Raw genomic sequence first — 25,238 nt, 5'->3', positions numbered from 1 at the left:
CGATGAGTGAACCCTGACATCCAACACTTTGCAGATAGGATGTATGATAATAAGTGACAAGTGACCGTGGCATGTAACACAATGCATATAGGATGTATGATGAGCAAACACTTGCATCTTAATACCGTGCATATAGGATGTATGACAAGTGAACCCTAGCAGCTAACACCATGCAGATAGGATGGACGACAAGTGAACCCTGACATCCAACACTGTGTAGATAGGATGTATAAGTGACAATGGCATGTAACACAATGCATATAGGATGTATGATAAGTGAACTGTGGCATCTAACACCGTGCAGACAGGAAGTATGACAAGTGAACCCTGACATCTAACACTGTACAGATAGGAAGTAGGATAAGTGAACACTGGTGTGTAACACAATGCAGGCAGTCTGTACTGTATGTGAAGGTTATCATTGAGCAGCAAGCAGCCAAGCCCTACTGACGGAGAACACTACTCACGGATCCTAGTAGGGGTTTTTCGAGACACTGCATTAAAGAGGTAAGAGTGTTCCTAATTCATTTTTAAGGTTTTAAGTCATTATTGACTCACAGGTAAGGTTGCTCTCATCACCATTGTGGTGCATCGCGTGAGTGCCGGTGCAGACTTAGGAGTTCCCTAAATAGTATGCCAAGGATTTGGATCAGAACTGGTTTAAATGCCAACACCTCGGTTGGTGAAAAAAGTACCCTTACTACCATTCAAGGTTACAAAATTCAGTACTCGATGAGAAGTTCAAGGGACGATTCAGTGACGATGAAAAAAAATAACCAGTTATTTTAATCCAGTGTTGCAATGCAAAATACAATTCCAAGCAATAAACATCCGAGAATGTTGCAGCAACCCTGAAAGATAATTGCGCTTTTTAGGAAATAGTGAACACTAAAAAGCTAGAGTCAGGAATAGATTGTCATATAATAGAGCATGAATGGGTTGCTTATTTTTAAAAAATATTTAACACGCAAATGCCTGATAAAAATCAAAGACTCCCAGCAGATCCTGTTGCAACCACCATGGCACTAGTTGAATTTAGTAAATCCACCTCCGTGCGGGAAGTATGCACAGCCATACTCTGCTCAGCATCAGGCAAGGCAGCAGGACCAGACGGGGTGCCAGTAGAGATTTTTAAACACAATTTAGAACTATGGGCCCGTGCCTTATAAATGTTTTTAGGTCTACAATAGTTTGGGGCCAATAGAGTCAAGGAGGCAGTCAGTCACCTTCCCCATATATAAAAATAGGAGATAAGAGCGTCCCTTCCAATTACCACCCGAATGCACTGCTTTACTCTTCAGGAAAAATCTTTGGTTGGTTAATCTTAGTAAAGTTAGATGCCTGGGCGAGTGAAAACTCCTTTTTAGGCCTCGCCAGGCGTCGGAGCGCGCATGCGCTTCTCGCCCTGCGAGGGCCTTAGTATACACTACTAGAAGGGGGGCTTTAATCCACGCCCCTGTGTCTTGACCATTTGCAATTGGCTTAGGTCGTGATTAATGTTTTTTCCGTGCTTTTGGTTTGCTGGTTGTCACTTTTGTTGACGCCCTTGATGTTTTGTGATGCCGCCCATCGTGACAAGCGCATCTGTTTTCACTCAGCCCATGTGACAGCCAGCAAACCCAAAGCACGGAAAAAAACATTAATCACAACGTAAGCTAATTCTAACAAGTGACTGAGTGAAAACTGATGGTGAGCGTTTTTTTTTCTCTTTGTGCTTTATAGCCCTCGTGAAGAATTTTCTTATCTGCTTGTAAAAGTCTTCAGAACAGCCATGAAGCATACGAGCCAAGGCGCACAGGCATTCCGAGGGCGCCTGTTCCCAGCACTTACCCTCCAAGCGTTTCCAAGACATATTTTGATTGTTTAGCCTGCATTCCCTGTTAACTTGGCCTGGAGATGGATGTGTGGGTGAAGACATTCAGCTGCTAGTGCACATTGTTTTACATCAGAACATTTTTAGACTCAACAGCAGCTACCATGCCATGTTAGAGAGCACTGGCTGCAAGGTGCCCCAGAGCTTCACCAACCTGTTCATGGAGCCTTCAAGAAACAAGCATTTGCAATGCAATAGGTCTCGCTTTTACGCGAGTTTAAGCTATTGGCATTGTAAATGACAATGCCTTTTATTTATGTTTAAAAAACGAAAACAAAAATAAAAGGCATTGTCATTTACAATGCCAAAAGCTCAAACTTGTGTAAATGCGAGGCCTATTGCATTGTAAATGCTTGTTTACTAAAGTGCAATATGGGTTCTGCCCAGGAATGGGCACTACAGAGCAAGCTTTAAATCTTTTCTTATCTTGGGTTAATACATCAAGGTCAGGAGAGGAGCCATACATATGGCCTTTATGGACCTCTCCTGTGCCTTTGACTTAGTGGATAGAAACAAATTGTGGGTCATTATGGGACATGCGGGAGTGGATTGACCTTTATTGAGTGTGTTCAAAAGTCTCCATCAAGATACGAATATGAGAGTTCGCTATTTCCAGTCAGGCGAACAGACTTCCCCTATCCAAGTTACGTGAGGGGTGAGACAAGGCTGCATCCTGGCACCTTTTTTATTTCTTTTTTATATTAATGCCCTTGACTCCTTTTTAACAAACTGCACCCCTGATGTCCTGAGAATTGGTTTGCGCCTAGTCCCTGTTTAACTATACATGGACGATGCCGTCCTCTTGGCCCGCACTGCTAATGGTCTGCAAGCTCTTTTAGATGGGATTTATAGTTTTATGAATCACAGGGATAGGGACTGGGGCTTGACAGTTCCAGCATATGTGCCCCTTGTTACAATGGCGAAAACAGGGGTATGCAGTTCCTAGAGGAAACCGAAGTGGAGGTAAGAAAGGAGAATGTACCAAGTGTCCACAAAGGAGTGAAGATAGAGGTGGAGTAGCTCCTATTAGGAGCAAGGGCCCTCACACACCCCGAGAGGTGCCATGCTTCATCATCGGGCTACTCCTCGTTGGGCCGGCGCTGAAATGCCCAACGGGCCCCACGTAACTTCACAACGGCAAAAAGAGAAGACCTCTGGCAAAGAGCTCCCTCGTGGGGCCTGCTGGGCATTGCAGTGCTGGCCGAACGAGGAGCTGCCCGATAAAGAAAACAATTAATTTTGCTACTTGGGCATTTTATTTAGCGCCAATTTTTAATGAGACCCTTTGATCACTCCAAAGTCCCAATCGATGGGGGCAGAATGTGAATCTTTGTTTAGATTAGCAAAAAAAGTTAGGACATAAACTCCCCAAAGAACTGACAATGTTATACAGAAGTGAATGCCTGTTGGTAAGTACATATGGTGCAGGAGTATGGGGACATACATCTGTAAAGCCCCTTCAGGCAGCAGAATACAAGTTTTTAACTAGGCCTTTAGGACTCCCCAGATCCACATCAAGTTTTATCACTCCCAATGAAATGGGCCAAGATTTCCTAGAAGATACAGTGGGCTTGGCACCCATCTTGCTGTGGGTTAAAACCTGGTCCACCCCGGAGAGAAGTTTTACTCTCGGAATAGTGGAGGATTGCCTGAAACAGACTAACATGCTAGCTGTCCCATGGATTAAGTATATATAAAACACTTTTCAAGACCTAGGATTATCTAGTGTCTTCGAGAATACTAGCGAGATTGGCTCACGCACAAAGGCTTTGGAAAGGGCACATATCATGCCCACATAGAAAAGATAAGACTTGAGAAAGTTCTAGACATGGTAACTGTCCATTCATATATCCTATTGTCAACCTGTGAAGCCATTGAGCCCTATCTATCATGGATAAAAGCACCAGAACACAGATTTTATTTAACTCGCCTTCAAGTAACTATGACTCACCTCTTGGTGGCTCTCCCCCTTATTGGGAAGTGGTTTGCAATATTACCCTGTTGCCCATTCAATAGAGTGTGCATACAGTCCACTCAGCCCTTTATGGTATTTTGCACTTTATATTCTGCTTTTAGAACCCGATTTTTATGCCAAGTTTTAGCCGGGAAATGTTTTAAAACACATCAAGAGGTTTATTGTTTGTACAATGCTATAAGTCCCCAACAATCTGTTATGCAGTGTTGAGATTAATTACTCGGGCGAGGAGCTTAAGGAAAAAATATGCCGTATGATCCATCTATGATGACATGGAAGGGCAATAATGACGTACATTTTAGTAATTGACTTCTGTGATTCCAGCGGTTTGTAATTGTTTTTAACATGTACTTTTCTTATCTTGTTTGACTGAAAAAATATTATTTTGAAGGGGCATTGAGTGACTCGGGAGAAAAAAACTGTTATTTGTATCCAGTGCTGCACTGCAAAACAAATCCTCTTTGAGACATATTGGGCCTGATTCACAAAGGTAAACTTAAGCTTTTGAGTAACTTTACTACTTTTAGGTATTCACAAACTACATGCAGAGTTTTACTTCTCCGCACTCCCTATACTTTGTGTGCTGAGTGCTCCACATCTGGAGACTCTGCAGTCGGGGCGGAGAACTCCACACACATAAGTATAAGGAGTGCGGAATTGTACAACTCTGCACGTAGTTTGTGAATTATATTTTGTAGTACTACCAAACGCACGACAGAGTTCAGTTTGTGAAACAGGCCCCCTGTGTCGCCCTTTAACGGGCTTCCTAAGCTGCCAGGGCATTAAGTCTGCACTTGTGGCCCATAACAGCTTGCTGCCATATTGAGTGAGTGTGAGTTAGAAGGAGGCTGCTACCAACACCGTGCTGTGGCTATGGACAGGTAAGAGCCGAATGAAATGTTTTCTTTCATACTTTGTTGGGCATTGGATTAGTACTCAGGTGAAACACTTGGGATTACTAAAACGTTAGAGAAGAGTGCAGCATAGTATCATAATTGTACTTGCTCAGAGGCCAGAGTGCAGGCCAATACCAGCATTAGGGCACTGAGCTAGTACTCCAAGAGAACAGTGTCCACAAACACAAAGCTTGGATTAGGCCAACAGTGTCAGCGGGAAAATAGCACTACTGACACCATTCTGAGGCACTGAGATGGTTTCAGGGGCACATTTATTATTTTTTACCACAATTCAGTGCAGCCACCAAAGTTGCTAAACTACGCAATGAGGAGAAAGGTGTTCAAAGCCCTATATATTAATGAGTGCATGATGCTCACTACTCCTGCACTGGCGCACTGTAAAGGCTGCAGAGCTTCACACACAATATTTGCACAATGGTGCAGTCATGTGAGCATGCTTTCTAGCATAAGATTTGTACTGGAAGCATAGCATTGAAATACAAAATCATATGCCTAGACAAATGCTTAAAATTTCCATGTATTGTATGTTATTGTTAATTGTGATTTATAGAGCGCTTAATACTGGCAGGTCTCTAAGCGCTGCAAGAAGAATAGCTATAGTCCCAGAAGTGAGTGTAGTCTCTAAGTGGTAACCGGCTCTGTGAAGAGTAACGTCTTCAGTTTCTTCCTGAATGGGAGAAGGGCTCTTTCGGAACGGAGATGGCCTGGCAACCTATTCCAGAGTTGCGGGATGAGGACCGAAAAGGCTCGCCCACCTTTAGTGGTGTAATTGAACCGTGGACATTAGGGTGCGGCCAGGGACGTATTTCACCAGGCGTTCTTTGATGTATTTTGGTGTATGCTATACAGTACAGAACATACGCAGTGTGTGGGATCTTTGGAGAAATTAAAGCGTTTATCTTGTTAGCACCTGCTTCAAGGAGGCATTATATTTTGATGCAAAGCCTGGTCTAGCTATCTTAGTAGATTGGGCTTTGTGTCAAACACTATGTATGGTGCTTGCATAGATCCCCATAAGCTGCACCCTAGTAATGCCCTCTTAACACAAAGCAGACAAAACGCTATTTACAGTGAACAGGACACCTTTCCAGCGCAATCTACTTTTTTGGCTGGAAAGTAAATACTCTTGCAAGAGTCTGTGCCGCTTTGCTTGACTTTGCCCCAGCACAAACCCTTACTAAACATGGCGCCCAGAGAGAAGTGCTGCTTGATCCATGGCATGGCAATGGGTGAGCACATGCCCGGAGGCGAGAGTTACTTTAACATAATGCTGTAGAATGGGGTCACTGCTAGTCCAGATGCCCGGTCTGCTCCAAACTGGGATCCCACTGCCTGCTGACTACCATGGACTCACCATGACTGTTGCTCTTGTGAAAGGATGATGTGATGACAGTGAAGTCTTGTAGGCATCACATTTGTCTTGTCTCTTGCAGGGTCTTGGAAAGTTCAGTCTGCATCCTGTCGAGGTGGACACAGTGGGTCTGTCTCTTCGGTTGGAGCCAGGTGAGGACTGAGGCGATTCTGAAACACAAAGCTTGGAGAAAACAGAAAGCGAACACTCCATGAGTGAGTAGAGTGTCAGACATCTATGCAACGAACATCAAGATGGAAACCAAAGCCACCTCCAAGACACCTACTATGTTAACTCTTCTTTACACTTTGAGGAACCAAAAGTCCCTGCTGAGAGTAGAGTTGGTGATTGTTGTCTAGGGATGAGGGCTAGGCTTGGCAGTGTTAGCATTAGTTAATCACACAGGTGCATTCTGGGACAGCAGCTCTGATTTTCTTCACCAAAGGAGAAGGACTGACTGTTCTCTGTGGACACTGGAGAATGCAGATGACTGTCAAATTGGGGGACGCTTTAAGAACGCTTAGAGCTTAGTTAAGAAAAATGTAATGAAGCATTTATTTTTGCAATTGCCCATTTAGGCCAAATAAATCTATATCTCAACGAAAGATCCAGATGTGCATTTACTTTGTAACCCAGCTGTGTACGCTTTCTGAAGAACGCGCATTATCAGTAGGAGAGGACTGCAGCTGAAAGGGTCTTCCATCCAGCACCGGCGAGTCCCATGAAATCTCCATAGTCCCAAATAACTAATTCCGAAAGTTAGGTCACTTTTATCCAAATATTCCACAGATGGGTTTTGTTAATTAACAGGAATTGAAAAGGTTGCACTTTCCCTAGGGAAGAGACCGTAGAAAAGTCAATACATATATAAAGGCTATAAAGGCTTCTGTGTTTTGCTATTGTACTGGGTTTTAAGGCCTAAATGAAAAGTTATATAAACATTAGAGCATAGCTTACCAATTCCATTACATTTATGACTTTCGACTGATTGGCTTTTCCACAGAAGTTGAAGTTATGTGGTTCAGAGTACTACTTTTAATAATGGGAGCTGCCTGGTCAGTAATACAAATGAAATCCTTCTTTGGTCATGCGTATAAGTTACTTATATAGTTTCTCTAATTATATTTGTATGGCCAGAAATGGTGAATACTATTTCTATAGCCTTTACACCATTTCAATAGTTGTTTAATGTACGTATCCAATGTTCTTGATCTGATAGAGACATCAGATCAAGCGTCAGGCTGGATCCGGGAACTTTTGATTGAGCAATACCCTTGCGCGCCGGTAGGTGTTGTCGGTCAGCGCTGCATGACAGCGTCATCCACGCTGGAAGTGACATCAGCTATATAGGCGCCACCTTGGCACGCTGACGTCAGTTCTTTTCTTTCAGCGCCAGCTAGCGCAGATCCCTGAACAGAGCCACCCTCTGTCTGTTGTTGACAGGCTTTTAAAAAAAAGAAAATTCTGAGAAGTTGGCCTGGCATATGCTGGTCACTAGTTATCGTGACCACCTTGTACCAGTCCAATTCGACTCTTAAGGTGATAGGTTTAAAAGACAACCTTTAAAGAAAGCTATCCTAGTGGTAGCTGTGGAGAGCAGCCTTCAGGCTAAGTCTTGAAGGAGTGTTAAGCTTATTGTTTTACCATAGATAACCTCTTGAATGACCAAATGAAAGAGTAGTCCACACAGGTATATATATAAAATATATGTATTTATTCTAAACAGAATCCCACAAGTCTCTTTATGAGGCTAGAGGTAAAGTTACAATTCAAACAAGCATTTATAGATACAATAAATAGCACTGGAATCACAGGGCCCCAGGGGGGGACCAAACCATATAATAAAAAAGTGGTATAAGAACCACGACAATTCTACAGACAATGCCTAGGGCATTTAGGATCGCTGGCCCCTTGAGAATCCACCCCAGGTGATGAGGAAGGGGACCCACGGGAGGCGCGTGCAGTGGAAAAAGCTGCTATCGGGATCTCTATTAAAGCCTATGGAGAATGTCGCGGTTTGATTTACACAGATTAAAGACACTTCTAGCAGGAGTTCAAAGTTAAAAACTTAGAGTTGAGCTTTGGAGGAGCCCACTACCACGGGAGTACCGAGGTACCACTGTTACCTGCCCCAGGGAAGCCGGGTGCATAGGTCGTTTTCGATGTCGGGTCGCAGGGCTGATTTTCAATGGGAAAATGTACAAAACTGCTGCTAGCAAAAAGCGTTGATGATGCCGTGAAGAATGAAGTTGTAGATCTTGTAGAGAAGAACCTGAAAGCAGAGGGGACAGAGTCTGGGTCACGGCACAGTGACCAGGGAGCTCAAGCAACAGAGCCCTTCAATGTCGGGTGCTTCAAGTGGAAAAGGTGTAGCTTGGATCTGCAGCCACGGGCTCCGGGAGGCTTCAAGGAAGGCCAGCTTCTGGAGGGCGACTGTCCCACGAAGGATAAGGGTCGCTGCGGTGTTAGTGTCCGGATTGGATCCACTAAACCTTGGCAACCGCAACCCATGCAAGATGAACAAATCAGCTACTCGTGCAGACCCACGAGGTCTGAGAGAGGTCTCCTTCGAGGAGACTGTAGAGCAGGCCTGGAGCAACCAGGGGAACTCTTGAAAGTAAGGATTGTCCTCCGCTAGTGCCCACAAGTCGAGAGACAAGGGACCGCGGAAGGCAGCAATTTGGAGTGCGTAAAAGGGTGCCCACGGGCCACCGAAGTGAGCTAGGGCGCTGATCTTTGGCACAGTTGCTGCTGAGAGGTTGGCTCAATATTGGGCCAAAGCACAACTTCCCCACTGGTCAGGGTCGTGTGCTACGCAAGAGGTGGCTGGTGTCCTGGAGTATTGGGGATCTCGGCACCCACGTGGTCCACGGTGCTCAGACTTGCTGGGCACGCTCACTGGCCTCTGGGATGCTAGGAAACCCACCTCAAGGTTGAGAGGAGTCGTCGATGTCCGAAGGAGCAGTGAAGTTCCAACCGGGTCACTTGCAGTGTTTCAGGTGCCTGCCAAGCAGGGGGGTAACTCCTTTACCCCAAGGGAGATTTCTTCAGTCAGCTGGACAGCAGCTCATCGAAGGTCAAGTCTGTGAAGTCCAAGATTAATCTGATTCTCTGGGGACACGTTACTCACCTTTATCCACAAGATGAGGGGAGTGTCCAGATCAGTGTCCACCAATGGGAGTTGAGGCGGGGAAGGGTGGCTACACCCTCTTCCCTTTGTGTGTTTCCTGCCTGGGCGAGGGGCAGGATGCCCCTGAACCGGTTCCAGGCGGTGTATGCAGAATATAGGCGCTGTAGCAGCCTACGTGCAACTCTGAAAGGCATCCTATGGTGCACCCACCCAGTTCCAATCCACATAGCCTCTCTGGGAAGGTGCTGGCACCTCCCTGCAACAGGATCCTTATTGTCCAGCTGCCGAGGCTGGGGATTTGCCCAGCAACAGGCAGCCAGAGTCGTGTGGGTGGCGAGTAGCATCCATTTTGTGATACGTGTGCACTTTTAAATTGGTGTCTAAATTCTGCCGCTTTTCCCATAGCGCCCCTCTAGCAGGGGGTAATCATGCCCTCATGCCCATGGCTGGACTGGGGGTATGATTCCTACATGTTTGACACCAAACACGATATGGCTCTGTGTAGCCATTCTCAAGTTATCACGCTATCGCGATATACTTATAATGCGGTTAAGAGTATATGGTATGGCTACACTACAAACAACCCAGCAATGATTTTTACGAGGGTTGCAGAGGGGCCCTACTCAGGTAGGGGTCCCCCCTCACACATATCTCAGCACCCTGCCTTGTAGGATTAGCAAGGCCTGCTTGAGGGGTGACCAATGAGAATACATGTGTTGTACATAGGTGGGATACAGGGTACCTGTATCCCTGTAAGGGGGTGCAAGCACCACCTTACCCAGACTACAGTAGTGGTCTGGTGGCTGTCCCAGGGTGGCACAATAAGTGCTGCAGCCATGGTAGGCCTCTGAGGAACCCATGCCCTGGGTACCATCTACAAGGGGCTGACAGGGTGTCCTCAGTATCCAATTGGAATGTACCTAGGGTACTCACATCAGTTTTAGGGAGGAAGCAGATAGGCTGGGGTCCTGGATAGCAGGATCCCAGCCAGACTAGTCAAAAACCATTCAAATACCAGGCAAAATGTTAGGGGCAACCATATAGTCAGATTCCACCTTCCTAAAGTTTTGTAGATGATTTTTGGTGTGTAGGTTTTCCCTTGATGTTGAAGAAGACTTTTGGATTCAAAGCATGCGGCACCTACCACCGCAACATGTCAGTAACTGATCCACACTTAATTTGTCTCTGGTGTCTGGAGCACGACCAAGACTGGACGTCGTGCTCCAACTACCGGGACATGGCTCTAAAGGCTTTGAGGAAGTGGTCCCTAAAGCTGCTTGCGGCCTGGCATTCAACTCCAAGTTGCTGGCCCCGGAGGTCTCGTTCCCTGTCTGTCAAGAGGAAGTTCCGGGCGCCGGGAGTCCTAAGTCCTCGTCACCCCCAGCTCAAAGTCATCGAGTCAGTCAGGTAAGAGACATAAGAAACACAAGAAGTCAAAGTATGCTTCTTCTCCCCGTCCATCTGCCGACGTGACGGAAGAACCTCGACGCTCTAGGCCTCATTCTGCGGAACCTGCACCTGGGTCGGCTCTGTGCATCCCTGCATTTCCTGGGGCCAGAGCGATCCTCGCCCAGCTTAAAGATTTCTATGACGTCTGGCCCGGAGGCTCAGGTGGGGCTCCATCGGGTTCAGCGGCACCAGCCCCAGCACCAATTACCCCCAATGGATCCGGTTGCAGATCCGGACCAGTGCCAGTCATAACCCTGTGACCTTCCCCGGCGTAGGCCCCTGCGCCGAGACAACCAACACCACCAGCGCCCCTCGGGTGGCGCCAGTCCCATCCTTATCCCCAATGAATCGGAGCGGAATCAGCTTCTTTTGACACACTCTGGCGCCGACTGCACCCTGGGGTCCTAGGTTGGTTCCTCAGCCTTATTTTGAGGGGCTATGAATGGAGGAGGATTGAGAGGGGTTGCTGGACCCTTTACAAGACCAATATGAGCACGTAATGGACTGGTATGAGGAACTGGGTGAGGCAAGTGGACTGGTTACCTCCACGGATTCTAGCCTGCATTCTCCCCTACCGTGGATACAGAAGAGGAAGATTCATATTCTATGGTGGTGAGCAGGAGAGCTGAGGTCCTGGACCTTCAGCTCCCTTCGGTGGACATCAAGACGAACAGCCGGGTGTCTTCTCCTCTGAACCATTTCTGCCTTTCAATGAGGTATTAACTGATGTCCTTCTGGGCACCTGGTCCAAACCCAGCACTCCTGTGAATAGGATCATTGCCCGCAGCCATCGCTTGCACCGGGCGACCCGAAATTTCTCACCAATCACCCTACCCCTGAGAGCTTGGTGGTCCAAACTTTACCTCACAAGGTGTGTTCCGAGTTAGGGCAAGAAGATTTTTTCTTCCACCCCCCTTCAATTGCGGTCAGTGAACACTGTATACCTATTGGGCCATTATGCCCACTCTTTGTGGGAAACAGTTGCGCAGGTGCTTCCACAGGTTCCGGAGGAGACCTGGGTTTTACTCTCCCAAGTGGTATCGGATGGGCGAGATGCGGGCATTTTCTCCATTCGTTGTGGGCTTGACACCACTGACTTGCTGGGCAAAGCAATGTCATAAACGGTGGCTAATCAAAGCCACGCCTGGCTGAGGACTTTTGGCTTTTCTAGGGATGTCTAGGCTTCCCTTATGGACATGCCCTTTGATGACACCCATCTCTTCGGAGACCAGGCAGACTTGCTCCTGGAGCGATTTATGGACTCGCGGGCTACGGCCAAGTCCTTGGGCCTCTCGGTGACCACCTGTCCCCCTGCTGCTTTTGTAACATTTGAGGCCACAGAAGAGCCTTTCAGCCACGCCAGTCATAACCCAGCCACAAGACCAGACCAGTACAGCAACTTCTGCGTGGCTGTGGGCGCAGCTCCTTTCGACCCCGTGGATAAGGCGACCAGAGATCCAATTATTCCACTCCTTCCCCTTGCAGCCTCTAAATCGTCCTAGTCCTGCCCTTGAGGATCATGAGCGGCTGCTTGGTGGCAGGATCAGCCATCACCTCCACAACTGACAAAACATCACATCGGACAAGTGGGTTCATCAGATAGTTTGGAAGGGCTACTCTCTACCTTTTGAGACTACCCCTCCCTCCATGCCTCAGACCAGCTGACGGAGGAACACCTGACCTTGCTTCAGGAGGAATTCAGGGCTCTCTTGGCCAAGGGAGCCATAGAGAGGATTCGGAAGCAGAAGTAGATTGTGGTTGCTATTTTCACTACTTTCTGGTCCCGAAAAAGGACAAGGGCATTTGTCCTATCTAAGATCTATGAGCCCTCAACTACTTTCTCAAACAGCTCAAGATGCTCTCTCTGGCTCAGGTATTGCCTGCCCTAGACCCAGGAGACTGGATGCTAGTGTTGGACTTGCAGGACGCCTATTTACACATTCTCGTCCTGCCTGCTCATCGGCGTTACCTGCGGTTCACGGTACACCACAAGCACTTTCAGTTCACAGTGCTCCCCTTTGGCCTTCCCAGTGTCCCTCGGTTGTTAACCAAGGTGAGGGTGGTGGTCGCAGCTCATCAGCACAGATCAGGGGTGCCAGTCTTCCCCGTATCTCGACAACTGGCTGTTGAAGGTGAGCTTACCCCAGGCTGTCTCCCACCTCCAGACTACAGCGAATCTCCTGCTTTTCCTGGGGTTCCCTATCACTGTGCCGAAGTCACACCTGACTCCCTCTCAGACGCTCCCTATCTTCGTAGCTGTTCTGGACACTACAGCTTCGGGCCTATCCACCTGAGTAGCGAGTCCGTGATATTCAGGCTATAATACCAATGTTTCAGCCTCTATCCTGGATTTCGGTGCGACTGACTATGAGGCTGCTGGGCCTCATGGCCTCCTGCATCCTGCTAGTGACACATGCCAGATGGCATATGCAGGCTCTGCAGTTCCAATGGGTGCAGCATCAGGGGAATCTCTCCGACATGGTTCAGATCTTGGAAGGAACTGCACAGGACCTGCAGTGGTGGCTGACCAACCACGAATGGGTCAGAAGCAGACCCATGTACCTTCACCAATCAGATCACAATAGTGACAGATACGTGTGAGAAAGTGGCTCTGTATATACTGTTCCCAAATAGGTACAGTGTAAACAGAGTCCACAATACCCAGAGGTTTGGCAGAGGCTAAAGTTAGATATAACCTGACTCTCTAAAGTGGTAGCTTGGTCGAGCAGTAAGGCAGTATCAGAGGACAGTGTAAAGCATTTGTTGTACACACTCAATCAGCAAATGGTCTCACACACTCAAGAATTGAACTCTAGGCCAATGGTTTGTATACAAATATATGGTTGTTTTATTTTAGAACCAACAATAGGTATCAAAATATACTTTCTCAGAATGAGAAGCTTTAGTTAAATACTTTGCAATAGGCAATTGAATTTTGCAGGTAATAGTTACAGTTTGTTGCAATAGGCTACACAATTTCAAACACAATAGTACATTGAGCTCAATGGGAATTTTAAGTTATATGCAAATGATTACTTTCAGGATTACTTTTCTAACTCCAGGACTGGATCCTAGATTCAGTCCTGGGACCGTTCTTGGAAACAAGTGAGTAAATTCGTTTTAGTTACTGTTGTGATTTTTAAGTAATATTTTGCTATTTAATGGTTTAAATCTGTTTATTGATTTCAAGCAAACATTGAACAACAAACACCCTCAGTTCCAGAGGCACAATACCAATGAGGCAACTAGGTTGCCAAGCTTAGCAAAACTACGGGTAATAGACATAAACGGAGGCCAAAAAATATAAAAATAGTAAAGACCCTTCAGGCAGCAGAATACAAGTTTTTAACTAGGCCTTTAGGACTCCCCAGATCCACATCAAATTTTATCACTCACAATGAAATGGGCCAAGATTTCCTAGAAGATACAGTGGGCTTGGCACCCATCTTGCGGTGGGTTAAAATCTGGTCCACCCCGGAGAGAAGTTTTACTCTCGGAATAGTGGAGGATTACCTGAAACAGACTAACATGCTAGCTGTCCCATGGATTAAGTATATAAAAAACACTTTAAGACCTAGGATTATCTAGTGTCTTCGAGAATACTAGTGAGATTGGCTCACGCACAAAGGCTTTGGAAAGGGCACATATCATGCCCACATAGAAAAGATAAGACTTGAGAAAGTTCTAGACATGGTAACTGTCCATTCATATATCCTATTGTCAACCTGCGAAGCCATTGAGCCCTATCTATCATGGATAAAAGCACCAGAACACTGATTTTATTTACCTCGCCTTCAAGTAAATATGATTCGCCTCTTGGTGGCTCTCCCTCTTATTGGGAAGTGGTTTGCAATATTACCCTGTTGCCCATGCAATAGTGTGTACATACAGTCCACTAAGCTCTTTATGATATTTTGCACTTTATATTCTGCTTTTAGAATCCGATTTTTATGCCAAGTTTTAGCAGGGAAATGTTTTAAAACACATCAAGAGGTTTATCGTTTGTACAATGCTGTAAGTCCCCAACAATCTGTTATGCAGTGTTGAGATTAATTACTCGGGCGAGGAGCTTAAGGAAAAAATATGCCGTATGATCCATCTATGATGACATGGAAGGGCAATAATGACATACATTTTAGTAATTGACTTCTGTGATTCCAGCGGTTTGTAATTGTTTTTAACATGTGCTTTTCTTATCTTGTTTGACTGAAAAAATATTATTTTGAAGGGGCATTGAGTGACTCGGGAGAAAAAAACGGTTATTTGTATCCAGTGCTGCACTGCAAAACAAATCCCCTTTGAGACATATTGGGCCTGATTCACAAAGGTAAACTTAAGCTTTTGTGTAACTTTACTACTTTTAGGTATTCACAAACTACGTGCAGAGTTTTACTTCTCCGCTCTCCCTATACTTTATGTGCTGAGTGCTCCACATCTGGAGACTCTGCAGTCGGGGCGGAGAACTCCACACACATAAGTATAAGGAGTGCGGAATTGTACAACTCTGCACGTAGTTTGTGAATTATATTTTGTAGTACTACCAAACGCACGACAGAGTTCAGTTTGTGAAACAGGCCCCCTGTGTCGCCCTTTAACGGGCTTCCTAAGCTGCCAGGGCATTAAGTCTGCACTTGTGGCCCATAACAGCTTGCTGCCATATTGAGTGAGTGTGAGTTAGAAGGAGGCTGCTACCAACACCGTGCTGTGGCTATGGACAGGTAAGAGCCGAATGAAATGTTTTCTTTCATACTTTGCTGGGCAATGGATTAGTACTTGGGTGAAACGCTTGGGATTACTAATTCTTTTGAGAAGAGTGCAGCATAGTGTCTTAATTGTGCTTGCTCAGAGGCCAGAGTGTAGGCCAATACCAGCATTAGGGCACTGAGCTAGTACTCCAAGAGAACAGTGTCCACAAATACAAAGCTTGGATTAGGCCAACAGTGTCAGCGGGAAAATAGCACTACTGACACCATTCTGAGGCACTGAGATGGTTTCAGGGGCACATTTATTATTTTTTACCACAATTCAGTGCAGCCACCAAAGTTGCTAAACTACGCAATGAGGAGAAAGGTGTTCAAAGCCCTATTTATTAATGAGCGGATGATGCTCACTACTCCTGCACTGGCGCACTGTAAAGGCTGCAGAGCTTCACACACAATATTTGCACAATGGTGCAGTCATGTGAGCATGCCTTCTAGCATAAGATTTGTACTAGAAGCATAGCAATGAAATACAAAATCATATGCCTAGACAAATGCTTAAAATTTCCATGTATTGTATGTTATTGTTAATTTCGATTTATAGAGCGCTTAATACTGGCAGGTCTCTAAGCGCTGCAAGAAGAACAGCTATAGTCCCAGAAGTGAGTGTAGTCTCTAAGTGGTAACCGGCTCTGTGAAGAGTAACGTCTTCAGTTTCTTCCTGAATGGGAGAAGGGCTCTTTCGGAACGGAGATGGCCTGGCAACCTATTCCAGAGTTGCGGGATGAGGACCGAAAAGGCTCGCCCACCTTTAGTGGTGTAATTGAACCGTGGACATGTTAGTAGGCCCTCCATGGGAGACCTTAGGGTGCGGCCAGGGACGTATTTCACCAGGCGTTCTTTGATGTATTTTGGTGTATGCTATACAGTACAGAACATACGCAGTGTGTGGGATCTTTGGAGAAATTAAAGCATTTATCTTGTTAGCACCTGCTTCAAGGAGGCATTATATTTTGATGCAAAGCCTGGTCTAGCTATCTTAGTAGATTGGGCTTTGTGTCAAACACTATGTATGGTGCTTGCATAGATCCCCATAAGCTGCACCCTAGTAATGCCCTCTTAACACAAAGCAGACAAAACGCTATTTACAGTGAACAGGACACCTTTCCAGCGCAATCTACTTTTTTGGCTGGAAAGTAAATACTCTTGCAAGAGTCTGTGCCGCTTTGCTTGACTTTGCCCCAGCACAAACCCTTACTAAACATGGCGCCCAGAGAGAAGTGCTGCTTGATCCATGGCATGGCAATGGGTGAGCACATGCTCAGAGGCAAGAGTTACTTTAACATAATGCTGTAGAATGGGGTCACTGCTAGTCCAGATGCCCTGTCTGCTCCAAACTGGGATCCCACTGCCTGCTGACTACCATGGACTCACCATGACTGATGCTCTTGTGAAAGGATGATGTGATGACAGTGAAGTCTTGTAGGCATCACATTTGTCTTGTCTGTTACAGGGTCTTGGAAAGTTCAGTCTGCATCCTGTCGAGGTGGACACAGTGGGTCTGTCTCTTCGGTTGGAGCCAGGTGAGGACTGAGGCGAAGCTTGGAGAAAACAGAAAGCGAACACTCCGTGAGTGAGTAGAGTGTCAGACATCTATGCAACGAACATCAAGATGGAAACCAGAGCCACCTCCAAGACACCTACGAAGTTAACTCTTCTTTACACTTTGAGGAACCAAAAGTCCCTGCTGAGAGTAGAGTTGGTGATTGTTGTCTAGGGATGAGGGCTAGGCTTGGCAGTGTTAGCATTAGGTAATCACACAGGTGCATTCTGGGACAGCAGCTCTGATTTTCTTCACCAAAGGAGAAGGACTGACTGTTCTCTGTGGACACTGGAGAATGCAGATGACTGTCAAATTGGGGGACGCTTTAAGAACGCTTAGAGCTTAGTTAAGAAAAATGTAATGAAGCATTTATTTTTGCAATTGCCCATTTTGGCCAAATAAATCTATATCTCAACGAAAGATCCAGATTTGCATTTACTTTGTAACCCAGCTGTGTACGCTTTCTGAAGAACGCGCATTATCAGTAGGAGAGGACTGCAGCTGAAAGGGTCTTCCATCCAGCACCGGCGAGTCCCATGAAATCTCCATAGTCCTAAATAACTAATTCCGAAAGTTAGGTCACTTTTATCCAAATATTCCACAGATGGGTTTTGTTAATTAACAGGAATTGAAAAGGTTGCACTTTCCCTAGGGAAGAGACCGTAGAAAAGTCAATACATATATAAAGGCTATAAAGGCTTCTGTGTTTTGCTATTGTACTGGGTTTTAAGGCCTAAATGAAAAGTTATATAAACATTAGAGCATAGCTTACCAATTCTATTACTTTTATGACCTTCGACTGATTGGCTTTTCCACAGAAGTTGAAGTTATGTGGTTCAGAGTACTACTTTTAATAATGGGAGCTGCCTGGTCAGTAATACAAATGAAATCCTTCTGTCGTCATGGGTATAAGTTACTTATATAGTTTCTCTAATTATATTTGTATGGCCAGAACTGGTGAATACTATTTCTATAGCCTTTACTCCATTTCCATAGTTGTTTAATGTACGTATCCAATGTTCTTGATCTGATAGAGACATCAGATCAAGCGTCAGGCTGGATCCGGGAACTTTTGATTGAGCAATACCCTTGCGCGCCGGTAGGTGTTGTCGGTCAGCGCTGCATGACAGCGTCATCCACGCTGGAAGTGACATCAGCTATATAGGCGCCACCTTGGCACGCTGACGTCAGTTCTTTTCTTTCAGCGCCAGCTAGCGCAGATTCCTGAACAGAGCCACCCTCTGTCTGTTGTTGACAGGCTTTTAAAAAAAAGAAAATTCTGAGAAGTTGGCCTGGCATATGCTGGTCACTAGTTATCGTGACCACCTTGCACCAGTCCAATTCGACTCTTAAGGTGATAGGTTTAAAAGACAACCTTTAAAGAAAGCTATCCTAGTGGTAGCTGTTGAGAGCAGCCTTCAGGATAAGTCTTGAAGGAGTGTTAAGCTTATTGTTTTACCATAGATAACCTCTTGAATGACCAAATGAAAGAGTAGTCCACACAGGTATATATATAAAATATATGTATTTATTCTAAACAGAATCCCACAAGTCTCTTTATGAGGCTAGAGGTAAAGTTACAATTCAAACAAGCATTTATAGATACAATAAATAGCACTGGAATCACAGGGCCCCAGGGGGGGACCAAACCATATAATAAAAAAGTGGTATAAGAACCACGACAATTCTACAGACAATGCCTAGGGCATTTAGGATCGCTGTCCCCTTGAGAATCCACCCCAGGTGATGAGGAAAAGGACCCACGGGAGGCGCGTGCAGTGGAAAAAGCTGCTATCGGGATCTCTATTAAAGCCTATGGAGAATGTCGCGGTTTGATTTACACAGATTAAAGACACTTCTAGCAGGAGTTCAAAGTTAAAAACTTAGAGTTGAGCTTTGGAGGAGCCCACTACCACGGGAGTACCGAGGTACCACTGTTACCTGCCCCAGGGAAGCCGGGTGCATAGGTCGTTTTCGATGTCGGGTCGCAGGGCTGATTTTCAATGGGAAAATGTACAAAACTGCTGCTAGCAAAAAGCGTTGATGATGCCGTGAAGAATGAAGTTGTAGATCTTGTAGAGAAGAACCTGAAAGCAGAGGGGACAGAGTCTGGGTCACGGCACAGTGACCAGGGAGCTCAAGCAACAGAGCCCTTCAATGTCGGGTGCTTCAAGTGGAAAAGGTGTAGCTTGGATCTGCAGCCACGGGCTCCGGGAGGCTTCAAGGAAGGCCAGCTTCTGGAGGGCGACTGTCCCACGAAGGATAAGGGTCGCTGCGGTGTTAGTGTCCGGATTGGATCCACTAAACCTTGGCAACCGCAACCCATGCAAGATGAACAAATCAGCTACTGGTGCAGACCCACGAGGTCTGAGAGAGGTCTCCTTCAAGGAGACTGTAGAGCAGGCCTGGAGCAACCAGGGGAACTCTTGAAAGTAAGGATTGTCCTCCGCTAGTGCCCACAAGTCGAGAGACAAGGGACCGCGGAAGGCAGCAATTTGGAGTGCGTAAAAGGGTGCCCACGGGCCACCGAAGTGAGCTAGGGCGCTGATCTTTGGCACAGTTGCTGCTGAGAGGTTGGCTCAATATTGGGCCAAAGCACAACTTCACCACTGGTCAGGGTCGTGTGCTACGCAAGAGGTGGCTGGTGTCCTGGAGTATTGGGGATCTCGGCACCCACGTGGTCCACGGTGCTCAGACTTGCTGGGCACGCTCACTGGCCTCTGGGATTCTAGGAAACCCACCTCAAGGTTGAGAGGAGTCGTCGATGTCCGAAGGAGCAGTGAAGTTCCAACCGGGTCACTTGCAGTGTTTCAGGTGCCTGCCAAGCAGGGGGGTAACTCCTTTACCCCAAGGGAGATTTCTTCAGTCAGCTGGACAGCAGCTCATCGAAGGTCAAGTCTGTGAAGTCCAAGATTAATCTGATTCTCTGGGGACACGTTACTCACCTTTATCCACAAGATGAGGGGAGTGTCCAGATCAGTGTCCACCAATGGGAGTTGAGGCGGGGAAGGGTGGCTACACCCTCTTCCCTTTGTGTGTTTCCTGCCTGGGCGAGGGGCAGGATGCCCCTGAACCGGTTCCAGGCGGTGTATGCAGAATATAGGCGCTGTAGCAGCCTACGTGCAACTCTGAAAGGCATCCTATGGTGCACCCACCCAGTTCCAATCCACATAGCCTGTCTGGGAAGGTGCTGGCACCTCCCTGCAACAGGATCCTTATTGTCCAGCTGCCGAGGCTGGGGATTTGCCCAGCAACAGGCAGCCAGAGTCGTGTGGGTGGCGAGTAGCATCCATTTTGTGATACGTGTGCACTTTTAAATTGGTGTCTAAATTCTGCCGCTTTTCCCATAGCGCCCCTCTAGCAGGGGGTAATCATGCCCTCATGCCCATGGCTGGACTGGGGGTATGATTCCTACATGTTTGACACCAAACACGATATGGCTCTGTGTAGCCATTCTCAAGTTATCACGCTATCGCGATATACTTATAATGCGGTTAGGAGTATATGGTATGGCTACACTACAAACAACCCAGCAATGATTTTTACGAGGGTTGCAGAGGGGCCCTACTCAGGTAGGGGTCCCCCCTCACACATATCTCAGCACCCTGCCTTGTAGGATTAGCAAGGCCTGCTTGAGGGGTGACCAATGAGAATACATGTGTTGTACATAGGTGGGATACAGGGTACCTGTATCCCTGTAAGGGGGTGCAAGCACCACCTTACCCAGACTACAGTAGTGGCCTGGTGGCTGTCCCAGGGTGGCACAATAAGTGCTGCAGCCATGGTAGGCCTCTGAGGAACCCATGCCCTGGGTACCATCTACAAGGGGCTGACAGGGTGTCCTCAGTATCCAATTGGAATGTACCTAGGGTACTCACATCAGTTTTAGGGAGGAAGCAGATAGGCTGGGGTCCTGGATAGCAGGATCCCAGCCAGACTAGTCAAAAACCATTCAAATACCAGGCAAAATGTTAGGGGCAACCATATAGTCAGATTCCACCTTCCTAAAGTTTTGTAGATGATTTTTGGTGTGTAGGTTTTCCCTTGATGTTGAAGAAGACTTTTGGATTCAAAGCATGCGGCACCTACCACCGCAACATGTCAGTAACTGATCCACACTTAATTTGTCTCTGGTGTCTGGAGCACGACCAAGACTGGACGTCGTGCTCCAACTACCGGGACATGGCTCTAAAGGCTTTGAGGAAGTGGTCCCTAAAGCTGCTTGCGGCCTGGCATTCAACTCCAAGTTGCTGGCCCCGGAGGTCTCGTTCCCTGTCTGTCAAGAGGAAGTTCCGGGCGCCGGGAGTCCTAAGTCCTCGTCACCCCCAGCTCAAAGTCATCGAGTCAGTCAGGTAAGAGACATAAGAAACACAAGAAGTCAAAGTATGCTTCTTCTCCCCGTCCATCTGCCGACGTGACGGAAGAACCTCGACGCTCTAGGCCTCATTCTGCGGAACCTGCACCTGGGTCGGCTCTGTGCATCCCTGCATTTCCTGGGGCCAGAGCGATCCTCGCCCAGCTTAAAGATTTCTATGACGTCTGGCCCGGAGGCTCAGGTGGGGCTCCATCGGGTTCAGCGGCACCAGCCCCAGCACCAATTACCCCCAATGGATCCGGTTGCAGATCCGGACCAGTGCCAGTCATAACCCTGTGACCTTCCCCGGCGTAGGCCCCTGCGCCGAGACAACCAACACCACCAGCGCCCCTCGGGTGGCGCCAGTCCCATCCTTATCCCCAATGAATCGGAGCGGAATCAGCTTCTTTTGACACACCCTGGCGCCGACTGCACCCTGGGGTCCTAGGTTGGTTCCTCAGCCTTATTTTGAGGGGCTATGAATGGAGGAGGATTGAGAGGGGTTGCTGGACCCTTTACAAGACCAATATGAGCACGTAATGGACTGGTATGAGGAACTGGGTGAGGCAAGTGGACTGGTTACCTCCACAGATTCTAGCCTGCATTCTCCCCTACCGTGGATACAGAAGAGGAAGATTCATATTCTATGGTGGTGAGCAGGAGAGCTGAGGTCCTGGACCTTCAGCTCCCTTCGGTGGACATCAAGACGAACAGCCGGGTGTCTTCTCCTCTGAACCATTTCTGCCTTTCAATGAGGTATTAACTGATGTCCTTCTGGGCACCTGGTCCAAACCCAGCACTCCTGTGAATAGGATCATTGCCCGCAGCCATCGCTTGCACCGGGCGACCCGAAATTTCTCACCAATCACCCTACCCCTGAGAGCTTGGTGGTCCAAACTTTACCTCACAAGGTGTGTTCCGAGTTAGGGCAAGAAGATTTTTTCTTCCACCCCCCTTCAATTGCGGTCAGTGAACACTGTATACCTATTGGGCCATTATGCCCACTCTTTGTGGGAAACAGTTGCGCAGGTGCTTCCACAGGTTCCGGAGGAGACCTGGGTTTTACTCTCCCAAGTGGTATCGGATGGGCGAGATGCGGGCATTTTCTCCATTCGTTGTGGGCTTGACACCACTGACTTGCTGGGCAAAGCAATGTCATAAACGATGGCTAATCAAAGCCACGCCTGGCTGAGGACTTTTGGCTTTTCTAGGGATGTCTAGGCTTCCCTTATGGACATGCCCTTTGATGACACCCATCTCTTCGGAGACCAGGCAGACTTGCTCCTGGAGCGATTTATGGACTCGCGGGCTACGGCCAAGTCCTTGGGCCTCTCGGTGACCACCTGTCCCCCTGCTGCTTTTGTAACGTTTGAGGCCACAGAAGAGCCTTTCAGCCACGCCAGTCATAACCCAGCCACAAGACCAGACCAGTACAGCAACTTCTGCGTGGCTGTGGGCGCAGCTCCTTTCGACCCCGTGGATAAGGCGACCAGAGATCCAATTATTCCACTCCTTCCCCTTGCAGCCTCTAAATCGTCCTAGTCCTGCCCTTGAGGATCATGAGCGGCTGCTTGGTGGCAGGATCAGCCATCACCTCCACAACTGACAAAACATCACATCGGACAAGTGGGTTCATCAGATAGTTTGGAAGGGCTACTCTCTACCTTTTGAGACTACCCCTCCCTCCATGCCTCAGACCAGCTGACGGAGGAACACCTGACCTTGCTTCAGGAGGAATTCAGGGCTCTCTTGGCCAAGGGAGCCATAGAGAGGATTCGGAAGCAGAAGTAGATTGTGGTTGCTATTTTCACTACTTTCTGGTCCCGAAAAAGGACAAGGGCATTTGTCCTATCTAAGATCTATGAGCCCTCAACTACTTTCTCAAACAGCTCAAGATGCTCTCTCTGGCTCAGGTCTTGCCTGCCCTAGACCCAGGAGACTGGATGCTAGTGTTGGACTTGCAGGACGCCTATTTACACATTCTCGTCCTGCCTGCTCATCGGCGTTACCTGCGGTTCACGGTACACCACAAGCACTTTCAGTTCACAGTGCTCCCCTTTGGCCTTCCCAGTGTCCCTCGGTTGTTAACCAAGGTGAGGGTGGTGGTCGCAGCTCATCAGCACAGATCAGGGGTGCCAGTCTTCCCCGTATCTCGACAACTGGCTGTTGAAGGTGAGCTTACCCCAGGCTGTCTCCCACCTCCAGACTACAGCGAATCTCCTGCTTTTCCTGGGGTTCCCTATCACTGTGCCGAAGTCACACCTGACTCCCTCTCAGACGCTCCCTATCTTCGTAGCTGTTCTGGACACTACAGCTTCGGGCCTATCCACCTGAGTAGCGAGTCCGTGATATTCAGGCTATAATACCAATGTTTCAGCCTCTATCCTGGATTTCGGTGCGACTGACTATGAGGCTGCTGGGCCTCATGGCCTCCTGCATCCTGCTAGTGACACATGCCAGATGGCATATGCAGGCTCTGCAGTTCCAATGGGTGCAGCATCAGGGGAATCTCTCCGACATGGTTCAGATCTTGGAAGGAACTGCACAGGACCTGCAGTGGTGGCTGACCAACCGCGAATGGGTCAGAAGCAGACCCATGTACCTTCACCAATCAGATCACAGTAGTGACAGATACGTGTGAGAAAGTGGCTCTGTATATACTGTTCCCAAATAGGTACAGTGTAAACAGAGTCCACAATACCCAGAGGTTTGGCAGAGGCTAAAGTTAGATATAACCTGACTCTCTAAAGTGGTAGCTTGGTCGAGCAGTAAGGCAGTATCAGAGGACAGTGTAAAGCATTTGTTGTACACACTCAATCAGCAAATGGTCTCACACACTCAAGAATTGAACTCTAGGCCAATGGTTTGTATACAAATATATGGTTGTTTTATTTTAGAACCAACAATAGGTATCAAAATATACTTTCTCAGAATGAGAAGCTTTAGTTAAATACTTTGCAATAGGCAATTGAATTTTGCAGGTAATAGTTACAGTTTGTTGCAATAGGCTACACAATTTCAAACACAATAGTACATTGAGCTCAATGGGAATTTTAAGTTATATGCAAATGATTACTTTCAGGATTACTTTTCTAACTCCAGGACTGGATCCTAGATTCAGTCCTGGGACCGTTCTTGGAAACAAGTGAGTAAATTCGTTTTAGTTACTGTTGTGATTTTTAAGTAATATTTTGCTATTTAATGGTTTAAATCTGTTTATTGATTTCAAGCAAACATTGAACAACAAACACCCTCAGTTCCAGAGGCACAATACCAATGAGGCAACTAGGTTGCCAAGCTTAGCAAAACTACGGGTAATAGACATAAACGGAGGCCAAAAAATATAAAAATAGTAAAATCATACAAACCCCAATGATACCTCCCCCCGTCCGCTTTAACTGGTCAGGTGAGGGCAGCCTCTAAAGGATCCACGCCGCCGCTTGCGGCGATTCTGGGAAGTGGCGTTTGGGATCTGCGTGTCTGCTAAGCGCAGTAACCGCAGATAACGGGGACAGGTCAGCTCACGGAATTCAGACACCAGTAGGGCGAGGAAGGGCCTCCACAACTCTGGGAATTCGGATCCTCTACCAGCTAAAGTGAGTGTAAGTTTCTCCATACCCAACACCCCCCAGAGTCTCTGGAGCCATCCAGAGAGTGTCGGGAGCTGGGCTGAGCGCCAGTGTATCAGTATGTTTTGCGTCGCTGCGCCTAAGGCGATGGCAATCAGCCTACCCCTCCGGGATTTGAGTGGGTATGTCAGCGGGTTGGGCAAGCCCAGAAGAATATACGCGGGGAAGCGCGGTAGCTCTGTCTCGAAGTGCAGGTCAATCTCATCCAAGACAAGGGACCAGTATGGTTATATACAGGTACAACTCCAGAGAACGTG

The 25,238-nt window shown here is 47.3% G+C and overlaps 1 protein-coding gene across 5 annotated transcripts in view; it reads left to right on the top strand.

Annotated features, from left to right (window-relative positions):
* FCSK (fucose kinase) overlaps positions 1 to 17,418 on the top strand; it is an 808,393-nt gene extending 790,975 nt beyond the window's left edge. For 3 of the 5 annotated variants that reach the window (XM_085639472.1, XM_085639470.1, XM_085639473.1), the window contains 2 exons: positions 6,199 to 6,268; positions 16,909 to 17,418. In XM_085639472.1, coding sequence (XP_085495598.1) covers positions 6,199 to 6,268; positions 16,909 to 16,982 — 144 coding nt within the window. In that variant the 3' untranslated portion in view covers positions 16,983 to 17,418. Of the gene's footprint in view, positions 1 to 6,198; positions 6,722 to 16,908 lie in introns of those variants that run through there. The other 2 variants (XM_085639471.1, XM_085639474.1) reach the window with 1 other exon arrangement.
* Positions 17,419 to 25,238: the final 7,820 nt, after the last annotated feature.

This window comes from Triturus cristatus, chromosome 12, assembly GCF_964204655.1.
Source record: "Triturus cristatus chromosome 12, aTriCri1.1, whole genome shotgun sequence".
Lineage (NCBI taxonomy): Eukaryota > Metazoa > Chordata > Amphibia > Caudata > Salamandridae > Triturus > Triturus cristatus.
The sequence above is the reverse complement of the archived record's forward strand: the minus strand, read 5'-3'. Positions and strand labels throughout refer to the sequence as shown.